Source organism: Populus euphratica, unplaced genomic scaffold (genome assembly GCF_000495115.2).
Source record: "Populus euphratica unplaced genomic scaffold, PopEup_1.0 scaffold16.1, whole genome shotgun sequence".
NCBI classification, from domain to species: domain Eukaryota; kingdom Viridiplantae; phylum Streptophyta; class Magnoliopsida; order Malpighiales; family Salicaceae; genus Populus; species Populus euphratica.
The window spans coordinates 245,641-264,185 of record NW_011499882.1 but is presented as its reverse complement, the minus strand read 5'-3'; the positions used below and the strand labels follow the sequence as shown (position 1 = coordinate 264,185).

Here is an 18,545-nt window from a genome sequence, read left to right as displayed (position 1 = left end):
AGATGGCCCACCAGCAGGTTGCGAGCTTAATGATAGTGGCTAGCCCAGGCCGGACCGCGAGCCGCTACCAAGTACAGAGAGACCTCAGGCTCCATCATTTCCGATCTCAAGTGGGACCCGTCTTCCAACAAAATAATTTGGCTTGGCTCAGCTAGATCTAGCCGGCTTTTTATATAATTTTGCAGCAATCCTATAATTTGGAGAATTGTCTCTTTCTCGGTACCCATTGGTCGGTTAGTTGGGCCCACTTCTTAAACTAGTCAAAATTCTGTAGTGGCAACCAAGTATTGGGTTAAAATACATATATAAAAAAAAGTATTGAGAGGTTTATCTGTAGTGTTTCTGTAGCAGAGCTTGTTTTTTAAATATTTTTTATTTAAAAATACATTAAAAAATATTTTTTTATTTGAGTATATTAAAATGATATAAAATTATTAAAAATAATTAAAAATAAAAAAAATATTTAAAAATATTTTTCAAATACAAATACAGCCTTTTACATACATTGGACTTTGAAAACTTTTAATTTTTCCTTCAAGTATTAATTAATTTGGCATCAATCATTTTTTAAAAGCTATGTATTTAGTAGTTTCCTTTAGTGAAACAAGGTTTAAGTCTTAATAATTATAATTTCTCAACAATAATTTTATAACTGGAGAAATTTAAATCTTACTATGCAGTCCAAGATTCATTATACATCTCACTTTAAAAAAGTTATAGTTAAAAATACAGAGAAACTCAAGAATAGAAAATAACAAACCAACCAAACTGAGCCAGCTATGACATTACGTGCCTAGTTATTTGCCAAGAAAACACTGAATCCAAAAACTAAACGGGGGTGGAAGGACTGGCTGGAACATGAACGGGGCTTGAGCTCCCCTAACAAGAGACCGAGCTGAAAGAACATTTCGCAGCAAAAAAAAAAGAGAGAGTGAAAGACACTATGATTGTGAGCATGGAAACGTATCGGTCACGAGCAAAACCGGCACGTTAAATAATATTTATTTTTTACAGGCGATTGAATGAAAAAGGGTAGTGTTTGGTAGATAGAATAGTAGCTGTACGGTAGTTAAGTGGGGACAAAGCTACTAGTCCTTGGTATGGTGGTAATAGATTAAATTGCATGATAGTAGAGTGATTAAATTTTTTTAATCTCACAATAAATTTTTTATTTATTCTTGAGATCTCATCCATTAATGGTGAAGTACAAGATTTATGGTTGGAGGGGATGATGAAAATGCTTAAATAAACAAATAAAGACATTTTTTTTTATATACAAAACGCTAAAACAATACTAAAAAGGTCACAATGATTTTTTCGGTAGTGGAACTTTTATAATATCTTTCCAAGGGTTGTGACTTGCATTTTATATATATATATTTGAATTCAAGAAAAGATATACAATGAAAAAAACAATTCTTATTACATCAATCTTATTATAGTTTATTTAAGATTAGATTGATAATGAACATAGTTTTGACGTGTAAAAACTTTACTAAAAATGCCCTAATTATTGGGGAAAAAAATTAGTAACTTAGATAGTAAAGTTATTCTACAACAAAAGAACTTATCTTAAGGGTTCTAGGGTTATTGATCAATGAGTTTGTATCTACAATGTTAATTACTCTGGAAAAATCGGAGGATAAGATATTAATTCGAGTCTCATCTTTATAAAAACTATAAGAAATTTGAAATATGTTTATTTAGAATGAAATTGTATCAAAAGTTTAATAATATATTTGACAAAAAGAATATTATGTATTTTACTCTTACATGTATTTAGAAGAAGGATTATTCCACTGCATCTGTAGTTAGCTTAATTACAAGTAATTTAGTAAACAAGATTAATCATACATAGATGTTTTATTTAATTCATTAAGAAATAGCCAATATCCTTGCGCGCATGCATGCAAGCTCACATGTACATATGAATATTCTTTCTTTAAAAAATTATTGAGATTGGAGATTTATTACATTGATTTCTCGCCATCTTTTATAGTATTGACATTGGAGAGTACTTGAGAGTCTTGTTTAAGTATAAACGGCATGCTTTTAATTGCACATGAAAGGCGACTATAAATCTTTTGCAGCAAACTCCTTTCATGTAAAAAGAAAGCAGCTTGAGGTTACCATTGATCTGGTATATGGCTATAGCTATACTCATTGCATAGGCGACTATAAATCTTTTGCAGCAATTCCTAATAGTTCAAATTTAATGAAATTAATTAATTTATAGGCAATTGGATGGTTCAATATATCCTATAGAAAGCAGAGAGTAAGCTGCGTCGCCAATTCTATGGCCAAACCTCTTGGTGTCGGACCACAATACTGTGATATAGAGAGACCATGAGTAGATCCAACATCATCATTCTGATTTTATTACAGTTAAGACTTCAAAGAAATGGTGGGGACTAGGAATGGAGTTTAGGGCTAGCAAGGGCCACCATGCCACTTTCGATGAAAAAAATAAAAACAAAGAGAGAGATGATATGTTTATGCGTATCTTTTTGGCTGGTGGCTGTTCCATTACGTCACCACTAATATTACACCATTTTTTTTCTTTTTTTATTCTCTCTTTTTGGGGTCTTTCTAGCTAGCCTTGCTTGAATTTTTTTATGCTTTCTTGATTGGTCTGTTCCGTTAGTTCATCTCTTGACAATCCCACCCTTTAAACACCCCTCTATCTCTCCCTTAAGAGAAGAAGAAGAAGATTTTTTGTGTGCTGGCTTCTCTTCTCTTTAGGGTCTTTATCAGTTGCGGGTAGGGAGAGAAGGAGAGAGACCAAGAGAGGAGGCGTTTTGGGGTTACCTGGCTAGCTAGTTTCCATTTTTGCCACCTTTTTTCCCGCCCAAATCTTGTCCACCAATCTAGCTCAATTCGATAATGAGAGACAATGAGAGCTTATGATGTTGAAAAACATTTATCTTTCAACAATATTGAATCATTGATGATAATAATATTTGGTCATTAGGGTTTTCTTTCTTTTCTTTTCTTTTTCTTTTTTTTTTTGGCTTTTCTCTCTGTTGATCTCTCCTATTTAACCCTACTTATTTCCCATTCTTCCATTCCTCTCTTTCTCAGCTTTTTTCTTTGAAGAGTTTGTGTCGTTCTATGCTTGCATCCTTGGGATCCATTCCGACAACTAGACAAGCAGATTTGTTTTGTTGGAGTAATAGAACAGGTTGGGGTTCAATTCTCAAGGAGATGTTATAAAGTACCATAACTGTTTCTTTTTTCACTTTTGTTGTCTTGTTTTCTTGTCTGATGTTAGGAGCTTCCTCTATAGTTGGAGTGAAGTTGAGAGCTAGCTACCACAAGTTTCTGTATCATCATTCTACTTTTGGAGAAAAAAGGGTTCTTCTTTGTTGAATTCAAGGCAGTTTCAATCAACAATACAGATCTGTGGATTGCAAGGACTAGAGATCTTGGTTTTTTGCTCTGTGAGCTCTCTCTTCTCTTGATCTTCATATTTTTGCTTGTGCATGGAACATCATAACACGTGGATCATTTTCTTCACAAAATCAATGTTATTTCATGTTTGAGAGTGGATAAAAAAGAAGGTGGAGAATGGATTGAAGAAAATATCCATGAGGTGGATGTTTCTGCAGATCTATATCTCAATAAAGATCAGCATTTTTTCTACTACTAAAAAGAAAAATAAATTTAATTACCTATATGCATCTATACTAAGTAAATCCATTCTATTGATCATAATAATTAACTGCACAATTTCATTCATCACATGTGTTTTCCAGTCTTCTATTTTTTACTCCTTTTTCATGGGCTATATTGCTTATTTTTCCTTTGTTTTGTAAAATGGAATGCCCATGATTCTGCATCATAAAAGTGATGCTGCATGATGGTTATGACATGTGAGTTGTCTTTGCCAAAATATTATCATCGCATGCGCGTCCGTACTCCATTGAAGAGAAGAGTTAATTTTAGTATCTCGCATTCAACATCTAAATTAATCATCTTTAGAATTCATCATGCACTTAAAATTCTTGTTTAGTTTTGTGTTCATATATTTAAACAATCTTTTTTGCTAACCTTACTGTAATTCTTTTTTTTTCTTTTTCTATGATAAAATTGGAGATAGAGGAAGAAGAGAAGCTTTTGGGCTATGTATGCTCAAATTAGAAACCTGATCAATACAAGCAAATTCAGTACTTAATTTATTCAACTAGTTGCATGATCCTTTTTCATAATCAATTACATCGAAAATGTTGATATTTTTCCTGATCTCTCATTCGATCATAAGACCTTAATTTTTACAATGGGAGGAGAAAATTATATATGTCAATTACCTCAAGTTCATTTTGTTACAAGAACATTGTTTGCTGTGATGGTACTTGAAGTTAATTTCTTCATTTTTCAGCTCTGAAATAGTGATAAATTTGATATTGTGCTTGGAACTACTCGATCGCACGTAAATCTTGCGTGCAACATACTCTTCATTGCATATAGGATCATAAACTAATCCATTATCCAGTATATGAAATGAAAATTATACGTTATATTCACTTGATTATAACATAGAAAAAAAAATTAATGGTTATTTACCCTCTTTTCATCTAAGTAAATACAATTAAGTGCTTGACATCACAGTTAACCTAATTAAACTTGGTGTTGATATTGATTATAGTTTGAATTGGTCGTTCCAGAATGAAGTTACCACAAGAACAATGTACTTCATTTCAAAGTAAAGAATTTTGAGCAATGAGATATACGGCAGTTCTTCAGAAGGAGATATGCTTATTGCTGCCATAACTTTGTGCTTCTGTTAAATTTATTCATGGAGAACAGTTTTTTATCATAACATGCTGGCTGGTTTCGATCCAAATATTTGACATTTGATCAAATAATTTCTTCGGGTTTACAAGGCAATATTTGCTGTTTTTTGCTTGAACTTTAACCCCTTTCAGATTTTTTTTATGGTTGCTGAACATATAAATCAGGAATTTGTATGTAATCAAATTAATAAAGGAAAGGTTCGGTAAATTAGATGTTGAGTCTTCCAAATATTTGACATTTGATCAAATAATTTCCTCGGGTTTACAGGGCAATATTTGCTGTTTTTTGCTTGAACGTTAACTCCTTTCAGAATTTTTTTATGGTTTCTGAACATATAAATCAGGAATTTGTATCTAATCAAATTAATAAAGGGAAGGTTCGGTAAATTAGATGTTGAGTCTTTCAGCAGATAAAATTAAAATCCAAATTAGGCTGATAATATTGAGTCCGTTAATTATAAAAATGTACATTTTTTTCTTGTTTTAGTTAATTTGATAATTGAATGAAAATGCATTCTAATGGAGTATGCTGAATGGATTTCAGGACCCAAGACGCAGCACGAGAATATGAATACTTTTACACATGTTCCTCCTGGTTTCCGGTTCCATCCTACCGACGAAGAACTTGTCGATTACTACCTTAGAAAAAAAGTGAATTCAAGAAGGATTGACGTAGATGTCATTAAAGATGTCGACCTTTACAAAATTGAGCCATGGGATCTTCAAGGTATATATAGTACTGCATAATTCTTGCAAATAATTAATAGTGATCAAAATTTCCAAGTGTTCGAGCGTCAGGAAAGTTCACTGACCATCAAATTTTTGCTTATCTTGATGATTTAAACAGAACTATGCCGAATAGGAACCGAGGAACAAAATGAATGGTACTTTTTTAGCCACAAAGATAAGAAGTATCCGACTGGAACTCGCACAAATAGAGCCACTGCTGCTGGGTTTTGGAAAGCAACAGGTAGAGACAAGGCAATTTATTCGAAGCATGACTTGATCGGAATGAGGAAGACCTTGGTCTTTTATAAAGGTCGAGCTCCGAATGGGCAGAAATCGGACTGGATTATGCATGAATACCGACTCGAAACAGATGAAAATGGGACTCCACAGGCAAGTATAGTAAGACGTTTCTAAGTCTTAATGCTGAAATTTTATTTTATTTTTTTTGAAGCATGAAAGGTTTTGTATGTAATTCTGTTTCAGGAAGAAGGTTGGGTAGTGTGTAGGGTGTTCAAGAAAAGATTACCAACGATGCGAAAAGTGAGTGAGCATGAATCAGTCTGTTGGTATGATGATCAAGTTGCATTCATGCATGACTTGGATTCACCAAAGCAAAATTCTCAGCCTGATTTGGGTTATCAATTCCCATACCCCTGTAAGAAAGAGATAGATTTGCAGTACCAAATCCCTCATGATCACTTCCTCCAACTCCCACTTCTACAAAGCCCTAAACTGCTGCAATCAGCTCCAACTATAAGCTGCAATTCCATCAGTGCTGCATATGGCCTGGACATAAACCAGGCAAGCACTATACAATCCTCAACACTCACACAAGAAGATCATATTCAACAAGCACATGAGCAAAACTTTCCCTCTATCTATGGTAACAACAGCATTAATGAGCAAGCAGTTGATCAAGTGACAGACTGGAGAGTACTTGACAAATTTGTAGCTTCTCAATTGAGCCAAGAAGATGTGGTCAAGGAAAACAACCACCCAAATGCCAGCAACAACATCTTCAACACATCATCAATCCATGCACCAAACATATTTGTTCGACACTTGAATAAGCAAGATACATCCGTGCCAGAAAATGCCTCGACGTCAACCTCCAGTTGTCAAATTGATCTATGGAAATGATGATATCTCCAGTTAAGAACCACGCTGCATGGTATATACTAATCATAGGATGTTTCAATTTGAATGCAAAGGGAAATTATGATTCTAAGTTCCTGTACATAATAAAACTTAAAACAACATATATATAACCTTTAACTGCTGTTGTCCTAGCTAGCATGTATGTTAAGTTTATACTGCAAGACTAGACTGTTGGGGAAGAAAACAAATTATGTTCAATTTCTTGTAAGATGAAATATTATTTCTTAGGTGATTTGTGGGTGTGGAAAATGAAGTTGAAGCAATTAATCGTTTGTATGTGTAAAGGCATTTTAATGTAGCCTCTATGGTTTAGCAGCCATGCAGATGTGCTGTTTATGGAATCGATGAGGTTATAGATTTCATATGTGTTTGTATTTTCAATTTTTATGAAATCATATTATAGTAAAGCCTGTCTGTACCTCTTGACTTGGTTTCATTTCTGCCTTTGAATATTATTTGCTTATGTTGTTTCAAAGAGTGCAAAATTATTATTAAACGGATCGTGTAACAGGCTGAATGGTTTGACAATGGTTTTAACAACATCATTTTGAAAAAAATAAAAAATAAAAACCAATCCAAATCTTGATTGTATTGCTCGGGTTTAACTATGTTAATTCCATCTGATTTTCTTAAAAATCGTTTTTTGAATTGGGTTTAATAACATTGCCAATCCGAGTCACTCGCATATAATTGAGATGATATCCTAGTATCAATTTCTAGTATCAATTTTTATGCATGGATGAATATTGAGTTCAATGACTTTCCAAATCTGAAACACGTACCTGCTTATAATCGGAGAACTAGCCCAGCAATATAAATTTGAGACACCTATTTTAGTTACAGATGGTCTATATATGATCAATGTCGTTTTTAATGTTCTACATGCAACTCATATTTGAGACTTCCGCCCTCTTCTTATACATGTTGGCATGATACGAGTACCATTAAGCCGAATACCTATTTCTTGGCTAGATATTACATTATTGGACTGACCACATTATCTTGGGGCTTCTTAATTTTATTATATGATCTATGGTAGAAATAATTAAGTTATAGCAAAGATGCAAGCATGCAATTTACAATATCTTTATATAATGATGACATAATTTCATGATAAGTTAATGCTTTGCTGAGAAGTTTGGCAAATGCACATAGTGATGAATTATATATGTTCCCTTCTCGAGCGTAGAAGGCACTCAAAAAATCCAACCAGCTTGATTTTTGCATGAAATCGGCACCACTAGGAAGGTGTATGTAGGTTTTCTTGAAGCTGGGGTTTAAGACAAAATTAATAAGCAGATAGGCCTTGGATGAGTATGGAGCAAGATCTAACTTTACTTGGTCAAGAAGATAATCTCAACTACTCAATAAAGGTTGAGAGATGCGAAGGACGCATGGCAGACAAGTGCATTTCAAGAAGGGCATGACTCAATTGGTCATTAACCAAAGAAAAAAATCCAATTTTATGATGGCCCATTTTAAGGACCTAGAGCAAATCAAGCTAGGTAACATATGATCATTGAATTCAAGATCAGTATAATACAAACCTTCGAATCATATTATGTTAGAACACATGCTTCTCGCTTTTGCATTTAATCATGCCTCGAGGAATTCAGAATTATTTTGTATGTGCCTTTTACCAAATAAATAAATCAAAGTTATTAAAAAGTATTAAAAAATATTAATTTAATATTTTTTTTTCAAACCAAACACACTCAAATAAAATTTCCATCACAATGCTAAACAACCTCCATATACCCTAAATAGCCAATTAGTCTAATTTTGGCCCAATGGTTTGTTCTCTTTGATGTAGAAAACTCATTTAAAAAAAATATTTTGTCAAATATATATTTGATTATCTAGAAAATGGTTTGACATTCTACATGTTGGTTCCTATTTGTTAAATCAAAACCATATGTTCGAAATAAATAAGTTTGATTTAGCCTATGTCAAAAATGGCTAAACCTAATTAATACTAAATCTTTTTTATAACAAATGAGATTTTTTATAACATTCTAGATGTCCTATATTAAGGACATGGCTTAAAACTACAAAGAGAGAGAGAGAAAGAGAGTTATAATTATTATGTTATTTACATAATCTAAATTATTGAATTTAATGATGAGATTAGGGAAAATGACCAATAATATTCTCATCGAAAATAAAAGATCCGAATCCAAATAATTACTTCGCTGAACGCATAAAATGTAAGAGATTACCATACAAATATGAAAAAAAATATTAGTACAACAAACTTTGATGCATAAAATGAAAAAACAAATCTTACATAGAAGCTATAAACAACTTACTATCACCACAAAAGAAGGTAAAAAAAAAAAAGATAAATAAATTAACATCTCTTAACGTCAAACAGTCAAAACCAAATTGGAGACCTCAAGAATCCACAAAAGTTTTGGTACCAAGAGCACAAACACACAAACAAAACAAGTACCTACCTTAATGAGAATGAATACGTACTCATATTTCAAAGGCCTCAAAGCTGCAGGAAGGAGCAGAGAGCACAAAAGAAGAGCAACTAACAGCACCGTGGATTAACCAAGAACGTGAAAAACAGAGTGCAAGTTACAAAGGAAGAGTCAATATATAGTGGGGTTGGCGTAAAATGTGAAGAGTTTATGTAGTACTTAATTTGCACTGATGAAAAGGTTCATGTACTGTGGAGTTCTGGTGAAGTCAAGAGCATGGACGTGCCTTCAAAATATAGATGGATATCTCTCAAGAACATACTCATTGTGCTGGGTCTTCTCTGCTGATCATATCTCACTAAGGAGAGAGTCACAAAGGGACAGAAAGAATCTTAGGAGTAGAAAAGGCAAGTGAAGTGACTACGTTTTGACATGGACATTTCTTTATTTCAACCCGTTAGATTTTTTATTTTTTGGTTCTTGGATGCACAATCACTGCGTTTTCCTTTACTAGACAGAGTGCCTGCGAAGTCAGAAAGATTATCCATACGCATGAAATTTGATAGCGTCATTTGAGGGGTGTGACTGAATAATTAGGGTTTCATTAAGAATTGTTGTTTGTGAGGGAAGATAACATGATATAATATGCACTGATATTGAATCAAGTCCATGTGACTGCTAATTATGTTATTCTTTCCACCCACAAATCCCCAAGTCCATGCCTCCTGCTGCCCCCACCAATCTCTAAAGTTTTTTGCATTACTTTCCAGTCAAGTTCCAGACCACATGAAACCTGCATGGTAGAAAGATAGAGTCGGTAATGAAGCTATGATGGTGCAAAGCGTTATGTGTTTAAAAATATATTAAAATTTAAAAATTAAAAAAAATTATTTTTAATATTAACATATAAAAACAATTTAAAAATATAAAAAATTATTTTAAACTAAAAATATTTAAATTTTTAAAAAATACAGTTTGTATAGCGTTTCCAAACACATTTTAAAAGTAATAAATTTAGTTTTTAGTTATTATCTCAAAACAAAAAAAAAAAGATATACAAAACATATTTCAATATCCTTTTATTTTCAATAGAATAAAAAATTGTGCTAGTATACTTAGTTTTATATTTTTAAATACATTTTTGTTTTTTCTATATATATCTCTTATATGTGCCACGAAATTAGCGAAATGCAACCTAAATATTTAGGAATCTATCCACGCTTATCGGTCCTTTCGGTAGCAAACATGTTGTCTGGTTACAATCAAAGCAACAATTGGATGATTGATGTTTCCTTCATTGTTTCCCTTAATTCTCACATAATGATTTCACCAGAAAGTAATAGCCCAACTCTTTGGAGCTTTCATTCATCTGTAAATTATCTTTGACCAGGATCCACAGTACTCTCACGGTGTTCATCCCTTCCATTGTGACTTCCCTTTACCAGGGTCCATTAGAGAAAAGTTGCAGCTTGGTCCAATTTCCCTGAAGGAGTTAATTACCTTAGTAAGTCTAAGCCCATCAAAACCCATTTCAAAGAAGTTGGAACCCAAGCCCTGCCAAATCAGGCTTCCATGATCTGCCCCAGGTAAGATACATCTTGTTCGGTCAGTCTATACTTTCTTTCTTTTCTTTTCTTTTTTTGATAATTTGGAACCATCTATGCCTCGTCAAGAACCAAACTACGTACCCGAAGCTTAAGCCAGCAGGAGGTTACAGAACTGGAGTGTATTTATTGCTGTGGTGCCTGGCACCTAATGATTTTAGCAAAACTTAGAGTAGAATCAAAAGAAAGAAACGCTCATACAATTCGATCAAAAATCAAGCTCCACCATCATAGCCTGGAATCGTGTTTACTTCCACTTAAGCACCCATGTTGCCATCTCTATGATACCGTAGACAAAATAATAACCAAAATAAGTTCCTAGTAGCAAAAGGTATGATTGCGGTGTTGTTAAAGAGGCAAAAATTTAAGAAACAAGTGAAACACAAATGTGATCTAAAAAGATATATCCAAATCGTGTGTTTAAAGAGAGATGGTTTTTGAGAGAATGGGTTAATCATCATCAGTGTGTTTGCTTTTAAACGGATAGAGAACAATGGACTCCCGGTGAACTAAAATACAAAGAAAAGGGTAAAGATCCCCTAGGAATTAAAAAAAATTATCAATGACACCAAGAAATTTTCAATGAACAACAATGAAGTTCCGACTCTAATGTACACAGCTGAATGAAGTCTGTAAAGGGCACAACTCCTACAAGCCACCACTGACAACAAAACTATAATCAACTTCCAAAGCAATCACAAGAAACCTTTAGCTGAAAATGAAACCGCGCAAAGTGCCATCAGCAGAGTGAAAAACAGATTAGGATTGCCATGGAGAATCGATGCTCCCGATTTGTGGCTTAGATCCCTGAAGATGTAAGACACAGTACAAGTTATTCCATGAGAAGAAGAAGAAAGGGGGGGTGATTTAATGAAATAGTTTCTGATACATACTGCTGTTTGGAAGCAAGGGCACCACAATATAAAACATTTTTAGGGGGGGGCATCTCTGTTTCGCCATTTTCTTCAGGATTGATGATTCTCATATATGTTTCTTGGCCGAGATACCATCTATCAAGATTTTCTACTCTCAGATTCCATACTCCAGCATTGTCAAGGGAGGCGAGAACTGCTGTCCATCCCCCAGGATAAACCTAAACAAAAGAAAAATAAAAGGACTCGTTAACAAAACTCTATTACGAGTTCAGGATCAAGGTACTGCCTAGAATTTCAGGAAACAGATAATAATCTTAGCATGATAATCAATTAAAGCTGTTTTTTATATAAACAGATAGAAATAAATAAAAACATAAGTATGTCACATCCATGTCACCTGTATGATAACAGAAGATCAAGCTAGAAAAACCAACCTCAACTGTGCTGCGAGAAATAGCATCCCACTTATTGTATGAACCTCTGCTGTTCTCTGACCAAATGCCCCAGTCCATCCTGGATTTTAAACAAAAAACTATTATAACAATTCCTAATTCAGACAGATAACACGTTAGAAGAAAGGAGGCCCTTCTCACCCAACAACAAAAAAGGAGTAACCATTCATGTGAAAGCTCTGCATTCTAGTATCATTGTTCTGCAATATGATTTCTATAAACCCCTTGTATGTAGCGTTAATTACAGAAGTGTCCCTGTGGAAAGTTCTATTAAGTGGTGCATTAGGAAAATCAAGTTTGTAAGATCCCTTCACTTTGTTAAGGTCAGCAAGCCTGATTGGTGTGCTCGGATTGACAAATGATATCCCATTCAGAGTTGCACGCAGCTTCCTGTCGATGGTAGTTGGTGGCAAGCTCCTTAAAATATATGTGTCAGTCACATTGATAGAACCATAGTGATAAGACCCCTGTGGATTTGGACGAGCTCCACTTGCAGATGTATTTTGCCTAATGCAAATGAAAACAGCAACATTAGCTCTGAATAGCTAAGAAAATGATTTCTCTAAATCTAAACGAAAAGCAGAAGGAAATAAAACCAGCGGGCTCTTTATTCGTATCAATTAAGTTGGGAGTGTCCCTCGATGATGTTTTTGCTTTAAAATTTTAGAACAAAACAGAAAAAAAAAAATTTGGGGGGAGTGAAAATTCCACCAACAGACACGGAATCATTTTAGAAGTAACATAACTGAGATGCGATCGCATAAGGGAAAATTATACTAGAAATTGACCTCTTGAGTGAAAGAAATAACCTGATGGCTTTTGGCTGGTTCATGGCTGACCACTGGTTATAAATATCACTAGGTGCTTCAGGCAGAGGACCAGTAGCGGGTCCTTTCGAATTGGAATAGTGCAAAATGCCAACACCAGAGACTTTTTGCCAAATTGATTCATTCACAAACCGAGCACTTGCTACGATGTAGTAATCACTAGTAGCATTCTGATCCATGGTGACCAAAAAGGAAGAAGACTGCCCCACATGAATATCAAAACTAGTATAATTTTGTTGCACAGTGTAATAACCCTCTGTTTCCACAAGAAGCAGATTGTGTCCCTGGATTCTGAAGTTCAGACTAGTTGAAGTCCCAACATTGTGGACACGAAATCGATAAGTCTTGCCTGCAAAACATGATACAATTCCGACTAAAACCTTTGAGCAAAAACATATTTGACACAGTATTACAAACAGCCATATACATTCAACATGTGTATTGGTTTTAATATCTAAAACTGGGTATACATGATGAGAACCACCAGAAGCAATAAAATGAGAAAATGGAAATATTTTAAGATAAGAAATTGAAGGGTTAAATTACAAATTAGTCTACAACTGATTATCTGATATGAAACTATTATGTTCCAAAACTAGGAAAACAGGTGACGAGTGGGTAAGAATGCACACTGTTAAATATGCACTTTTCATGCCTGAAGAACATGCCTGGGTCAACTTTAATGGTTTCATATGGCAACCCGTCAGGTACAAGAGTTGTGTTGTATCTGTATGGTCCTTTCCCGTTGATTAAAACACCATCAGGCATTCCAAGGTCTTTTCCAGAGTCAAGATCAGCTCTCAATGCCTGAAATTAAATGTAAAACGTCACCATTGGAGTTCAATCCTGAAACCCATCACAGCATAAAAGGAAGTATAACCTCTTAATAAAACTAACCGTATGGTTCCTCGTATACCAGTCCCCAATCAGAAGGGTAAAATCCCCATCCGGCTGAGCGAAAGGAATTTGGATAACTGGCCTGTTGTTAATAACAAAGGGACCAAAGCCACCCGAGGCTCTTTGAAGATTAAGAGACGGAAAGTAGAAAAAGCTCCCAATCTGATCTTTTACTTGAAAAGTGTAATTAAAGTCCCAAGTCGGAGGAATTGGACAATTTGTGCCCAGAACACCATCCTGCCATGAATTACGTCGCATTTGGATCCCAGGCCTGTTGTAAGTCATTAATCCACCCAAATTATCAGAAAATCATTCTCAACATGAAATAAGAGCAGAGAATAGAAAAGGATACAAAAGCCAAAGAACTTACCATGTCATTAGAAGGTCTTCATCCAAATCATTGTATACTTTTATGACAACATTATTGTTAGTGGTAGCATTAACAAGAGGACCAGGAAACTGTCCATTGATAGCTATAACCTGCAATCATATACTAACAAATAAGAGGAATATACAGTAAAATACAGAACATAAACCAATGACTGCTTTCAGAAAAACACACAACTTTTCATCCAAATACACTTTTGTACTGTATCTTAACAGTTTGAATAAAATGAAAAAAAAATAACGTGAAATAATGGGTAAGAAAATAAAACACTAAAAGCACTAACCCAAAAACAAAGACTTGAAATAAAAATCATTTACAAAGCAGTATAAAACCATAAACTACAAGAACCAATATTTGATTCAACAACAACCGAATAACTATCAATAACACCACACAAACAGTCAAAAGACCAATTTTTCTTAAACAAGCTGAAATCAGTAACACCAGGGGCAGTGAAGATGTAGAGAATGTGCGGGGAAATAATGAAGATGGCATTGAAAACATAAACAACAGATTACTTCAACAAAACAGGAACTAACAAATAAAACCCCATAGAGAAATCATCTAGTACAAACCAAGATCATTGTCTTAATCTACTTCAATAACAGTAAAACCTCAAACCACTTCAGTATCATGAAAGAAACAAAACCCCTTAACATAAATTTCCTAAAAAATCATCTTTAACATATCCCAGAAGCCAAAAAAAAGCACAAAGAACACCAGAAAAACCCCAAGAACGAAGCGTTAAAAAAATGAAAAAAAAAAAGTCTACAGAGAGAATAAAAATGAAACCTTTTGAGGAACACCAAGAGGAGAGACAGTGATGTAAGATAGCTTAAAGTCATAAGACACAGTTGGGTCTGCAGCAAGAGAGAAACTTGAAAACAGAGCAATGTGAATCAAAAGAAAAATGGATGTTGAAGAGAACTTAAATAAGGCCATTGAAAAGTTTTAATCTTTTCAAGTGTTTTGGATTTTAAGGGAAAAAATGAAATAAGGATTTTCAAATTTTTGTGATGTGATTTTTACATGATCAAAAACCAGGAACTGGTCAAGGGAAGAGAGAGACTGCTCCTGTGAAGTAGAGGAAAGTTAAGGTTTTTCTGAGGGAGAAGGAGGAGAGGGAGAGAGAGGCTTTTTATTTTTGGTTTTGTCGTAAGAGAATCCCTAAATAAAGTGGATAAAATAGGAAATTCGCAGGTAAAATACAAAAAAAATGGCAAAATCAATCCAAAACAAAAAACAAATTAGCGAAATAGTATAGTTTTGGATATTGTAAATTCGGACATCTATCTAAATTTAGAACTAATAGTTCGACCAATTCATAAAAAACATTAAAACAAAACTATCGAAAACAAGGTATGGTGAGATTTTTTAAATTTAAAAATTCAAAAATTATATTATTTTACTAAATTTCTTCTCAACTGGTGTTACCCTGCTAGAATTTTTAAAAATAATTTGCTAAATTTAAAAAATATCTAAATAGTAGTAAACACGATACTAGCTAAGTTGGTTTTAATTTTAGTTCGGTAATATATTATAATTTTTTAAAATGCTTTTTAATTTTAAAATAAAAGTATTATTTTTTTTTATTTTTTTATTATCATATTAAAATCATTAAAAATACTAAAAATAATATCATCTTGATGTTTTTCAACTAAAATATATATTTAAATAAAAATTTAAAATAAAAATTAATATACTTAAAATATTATCCCATTATTTAGAATTGCTTTCCAAATAGTGTTTTATAAAAATTTAAAAAGAGATTAATTTATTTTTTTTTATTTTTATATTTTTTGGATATACTGGTATAAATAATTTTTAAAAAATAAAAAAAATATTTTTTAATATATTTTTAAATAAAAAATATTTTAAAAAATAACTACTATTACATTACTAAACACTTCTTTAAATATCTATTTGTTTTTATTGCTGGTTTTGCTTTTGGTAATAGGTTGGGTCTATCACTAAAAGCAAAAACCACAGCAGTAAAATATATAAATTTATTATTTTTGTTATTGTTTGTTGTGGAGAGTTATATCTTATAATAAACATAAAAATAAAAATAAAAATAAAAACAAACACAGCCTTGATTGATGTACATTTTAATAGCTGTAATGATTTTGTTTGCCAAGAAGAGGTGAGATCGAAGGAGAGTTATTCGAGTAGAAATATAGAGTTGAATATGCGTGTAGAAAGTTTGAAATTAGATTTTTTTATATTGTGTCGAAAATTAGAGTTTATAAAAATGGTGTTACCCCGCTAGAATTTTAAAAAATACTTTGCTAAATTTAAGAAAATATCTAAATAGTATTAAACAGGATACTAGCTAAGTTGGTTTTAGTTTTAATTCGGTAATGTATTATAATTTTTTAAAGTGTTTTTTTATTTTAAAATAAAAGTATTATTTTTTTATTTTTTATATTATCATATTAAAATCATTAAAAATACTAAAAATAATATCATCTTAATGTTTTTCAACTAAAATATATGTTTAAATAATAATTTTAGAAAAATTACTATACTCAAAATATTATCCCATTATTTAGAATTGCTTTCCAAATAGTGTTTTATAAAAATTTTAAAAGAAATTAATTTATTTTTTTATTTTTTTATATTTTTTTGATAGGTTGGTATAAATAATTTTTAAAAAAATTAAAAATATTTTTTTAATATATTTTTAAACAAAAAAATATTTTAAAAAAATAACTACTATCACATTTCTATACACTCCTTTAAATATATATTTGTTATTGTTGCTGGTTTTGATTTTGATAATGGGTCGGGTCTTTCACTAAAAGCAAAAACCACAGAAGCAAAACACATGAATTTATTATTTTTGCTCTTGTTTGTTGTGGAGAGTTATACCTTATAATAAACATAAAAACAAAAATAAACACACCCTTGATTGGTGTGCATTTTAGCAGATGTGATGATTTTGTTTGCAAAGAGGAGGTAAGAACGAAGGAGAGTTATTCGAGTAGAAACATAGAGTTGAATATGCGTGTAGAAAGTTTGAAATTAGAGTTTTTTATATTGTGTCGAAAATTAGAGTTTATAAATGAAATAATATTGTGTCTTTTTTATATCATTTTAAATCTGTTAACATTGGAATGACTAACATGTGTGATTTTCTACTTTAAATTTTGAAATTTAAAGACAATAAAAAAATTAGTACTAGCATTACTTAATTTATTTTTTATTACAATTGTTAGAGAATGAGGCGATCCTGTCATGAAACTTATAAAGGAAGGGTTTTTTTTTTTGTTCAACCTGTTTTTTTACATGTTTTTAATATTAAATTAATATTTTTTATAAGTTTAATATATTAATATAAAAAATTAAAAAAATATTATAATTTTAAAAAATTTTGAATTAAAAAATATTTTTAAAAATTGCGTCACATTACCAAATACACAAAATAAATAATAAAAAACCAGCTATGAGATGACATGATTTAGTAAAAAAATTACAATCTATATCGGTTTTTGAAAATCACCCAGCCAAATTTGGTGCGACTATCATTCCTTATCTCGAGGAATTAATTCAAGAATTCCATAGATATCTTTCTTCTTATGAATTTGGTCAAGTAATATTAACCGGATATTCAGGTGGTTTGTCTCCGCAGTCAGTTGTGCTTTTTATAAAATTTATTTTTTTAGTTTTTTATTATTTTAATATATTAATATTAAAAATAATTTTTTAAAAAATTAAAAAAATATTATTTTAATATATTTTTAAATAAAAATCATTTTAAAAATAATTATTATTACAATATTAAATGCTACCATAATAAATAATAGACTTGTTTGAAGTTGTGATTGAAATTTTGTTTTGTTATTTTTAAAAATAATTATTTTAAATTATTTTAATATATTTTTAAATAAAAAATATTTAGATCGTCCTCCCTTTAAAAAACAAAAAAAACACTTCCACGGGTGAAAGTGACGGCCGATAGGTAAGCCAGCAAGAAAACGCTCGAGTTTCGGCGCCTATTGCTCTCTGTTTTTATATTAATATTAAAAATAAATTTTAAAAAATAATATTATTTTAATATATTTTCTCAGTGGTCGATTTTCTTGAATTTCTCTCTCCCTTTCATTTTCTTTCCTTTCAAACGTTTCAGCGTTGGATTTTCCTCAAAAACAGCATCTGTGGTCCCCACACCCTGGTTCAAATCATCTGGACCCCACACCATCTTCAAAATACATTGCATGGTCCCTGAAGTTGTAGCTTTTGCTCATCTTAACCCTTGTACTACAACTGTGTGCATCCTTGCTTTTTTTTTAGATTAACATGGGTGTCCGGGTCAGCTTGCGCGCACCACGACTAATCCCACGGGCCCTGAAGTTAACGACCATGTAAGCCTCCAGTGGCCATCATATGAGCAACC

The 18,545-nt window shown here is 32.2% G+C and overlaps 2 protein-coding genes across 2 annotated transcripts; one reads left to right on the top strand and one right to left on the bottom strand.

The window, feature by feature from the left end:
- Window positions 1–2,572: 2,572 nt before the first annotated feature.
- On the top strand, window positions 2,573–6,885 carry LOC105129537 (NAC domain-containing protein 7-like). Its single transcript, XM_011031649.1, has 5 exons — window positions 2,573–3,181; window positions 3,272–3,440; window positions 5,338–5,520; window positions 5,641–5,912; window positions 6,006–6,885. Exons 3-5 carry the CDS (start codon window positions 5,361–5,363, stop codon window positions 6,660–6,662), a joined length of 1,089 nt encoding a protein of 362 aa, XP_011029951.1. The 5' UTR covers window positions 2,573–3,181; window positions 3,272–3,440; window positions 5,338–5,360; the 3' UTR covers window positions 6,663–6,885.
- A 4,174-nt stretch (window positions 6,886–11,059) lies between these two features.
- On the bottom strand, window positions 11,060–15,310 carry LOC105129536 (monocopper oxidase-like protein SKS1). The gene is made up of 9 exons (XM_011031647.1): window positions 14,942–15,310; window positions 14,132–14,241; window positions 13,762–14,032; window positions 13,533–13,671; window positions 12,847–13,213; window positions 12,179–12,544; window positions 12,020–12,098; window positions 11,604–11,803; window positions 11,060–11,517 (listed from the first exon to the last, which is right to left on the bottom strand). Exons 1-9 carry the CDS (start codon window positions 15,089–15,091, stop codon window positions 11,406–11,408), a joined length of 1,794 nt encoding a protein of 597 aa, XP_011029949.1. The 5' UTR covers window positions 15,092–15,310; the 3' UTR covers window positions 11,060–11,405.
- Between the last annotated feature and the right edge of the window lie 3,235 nt (window positions 15,311–18,545).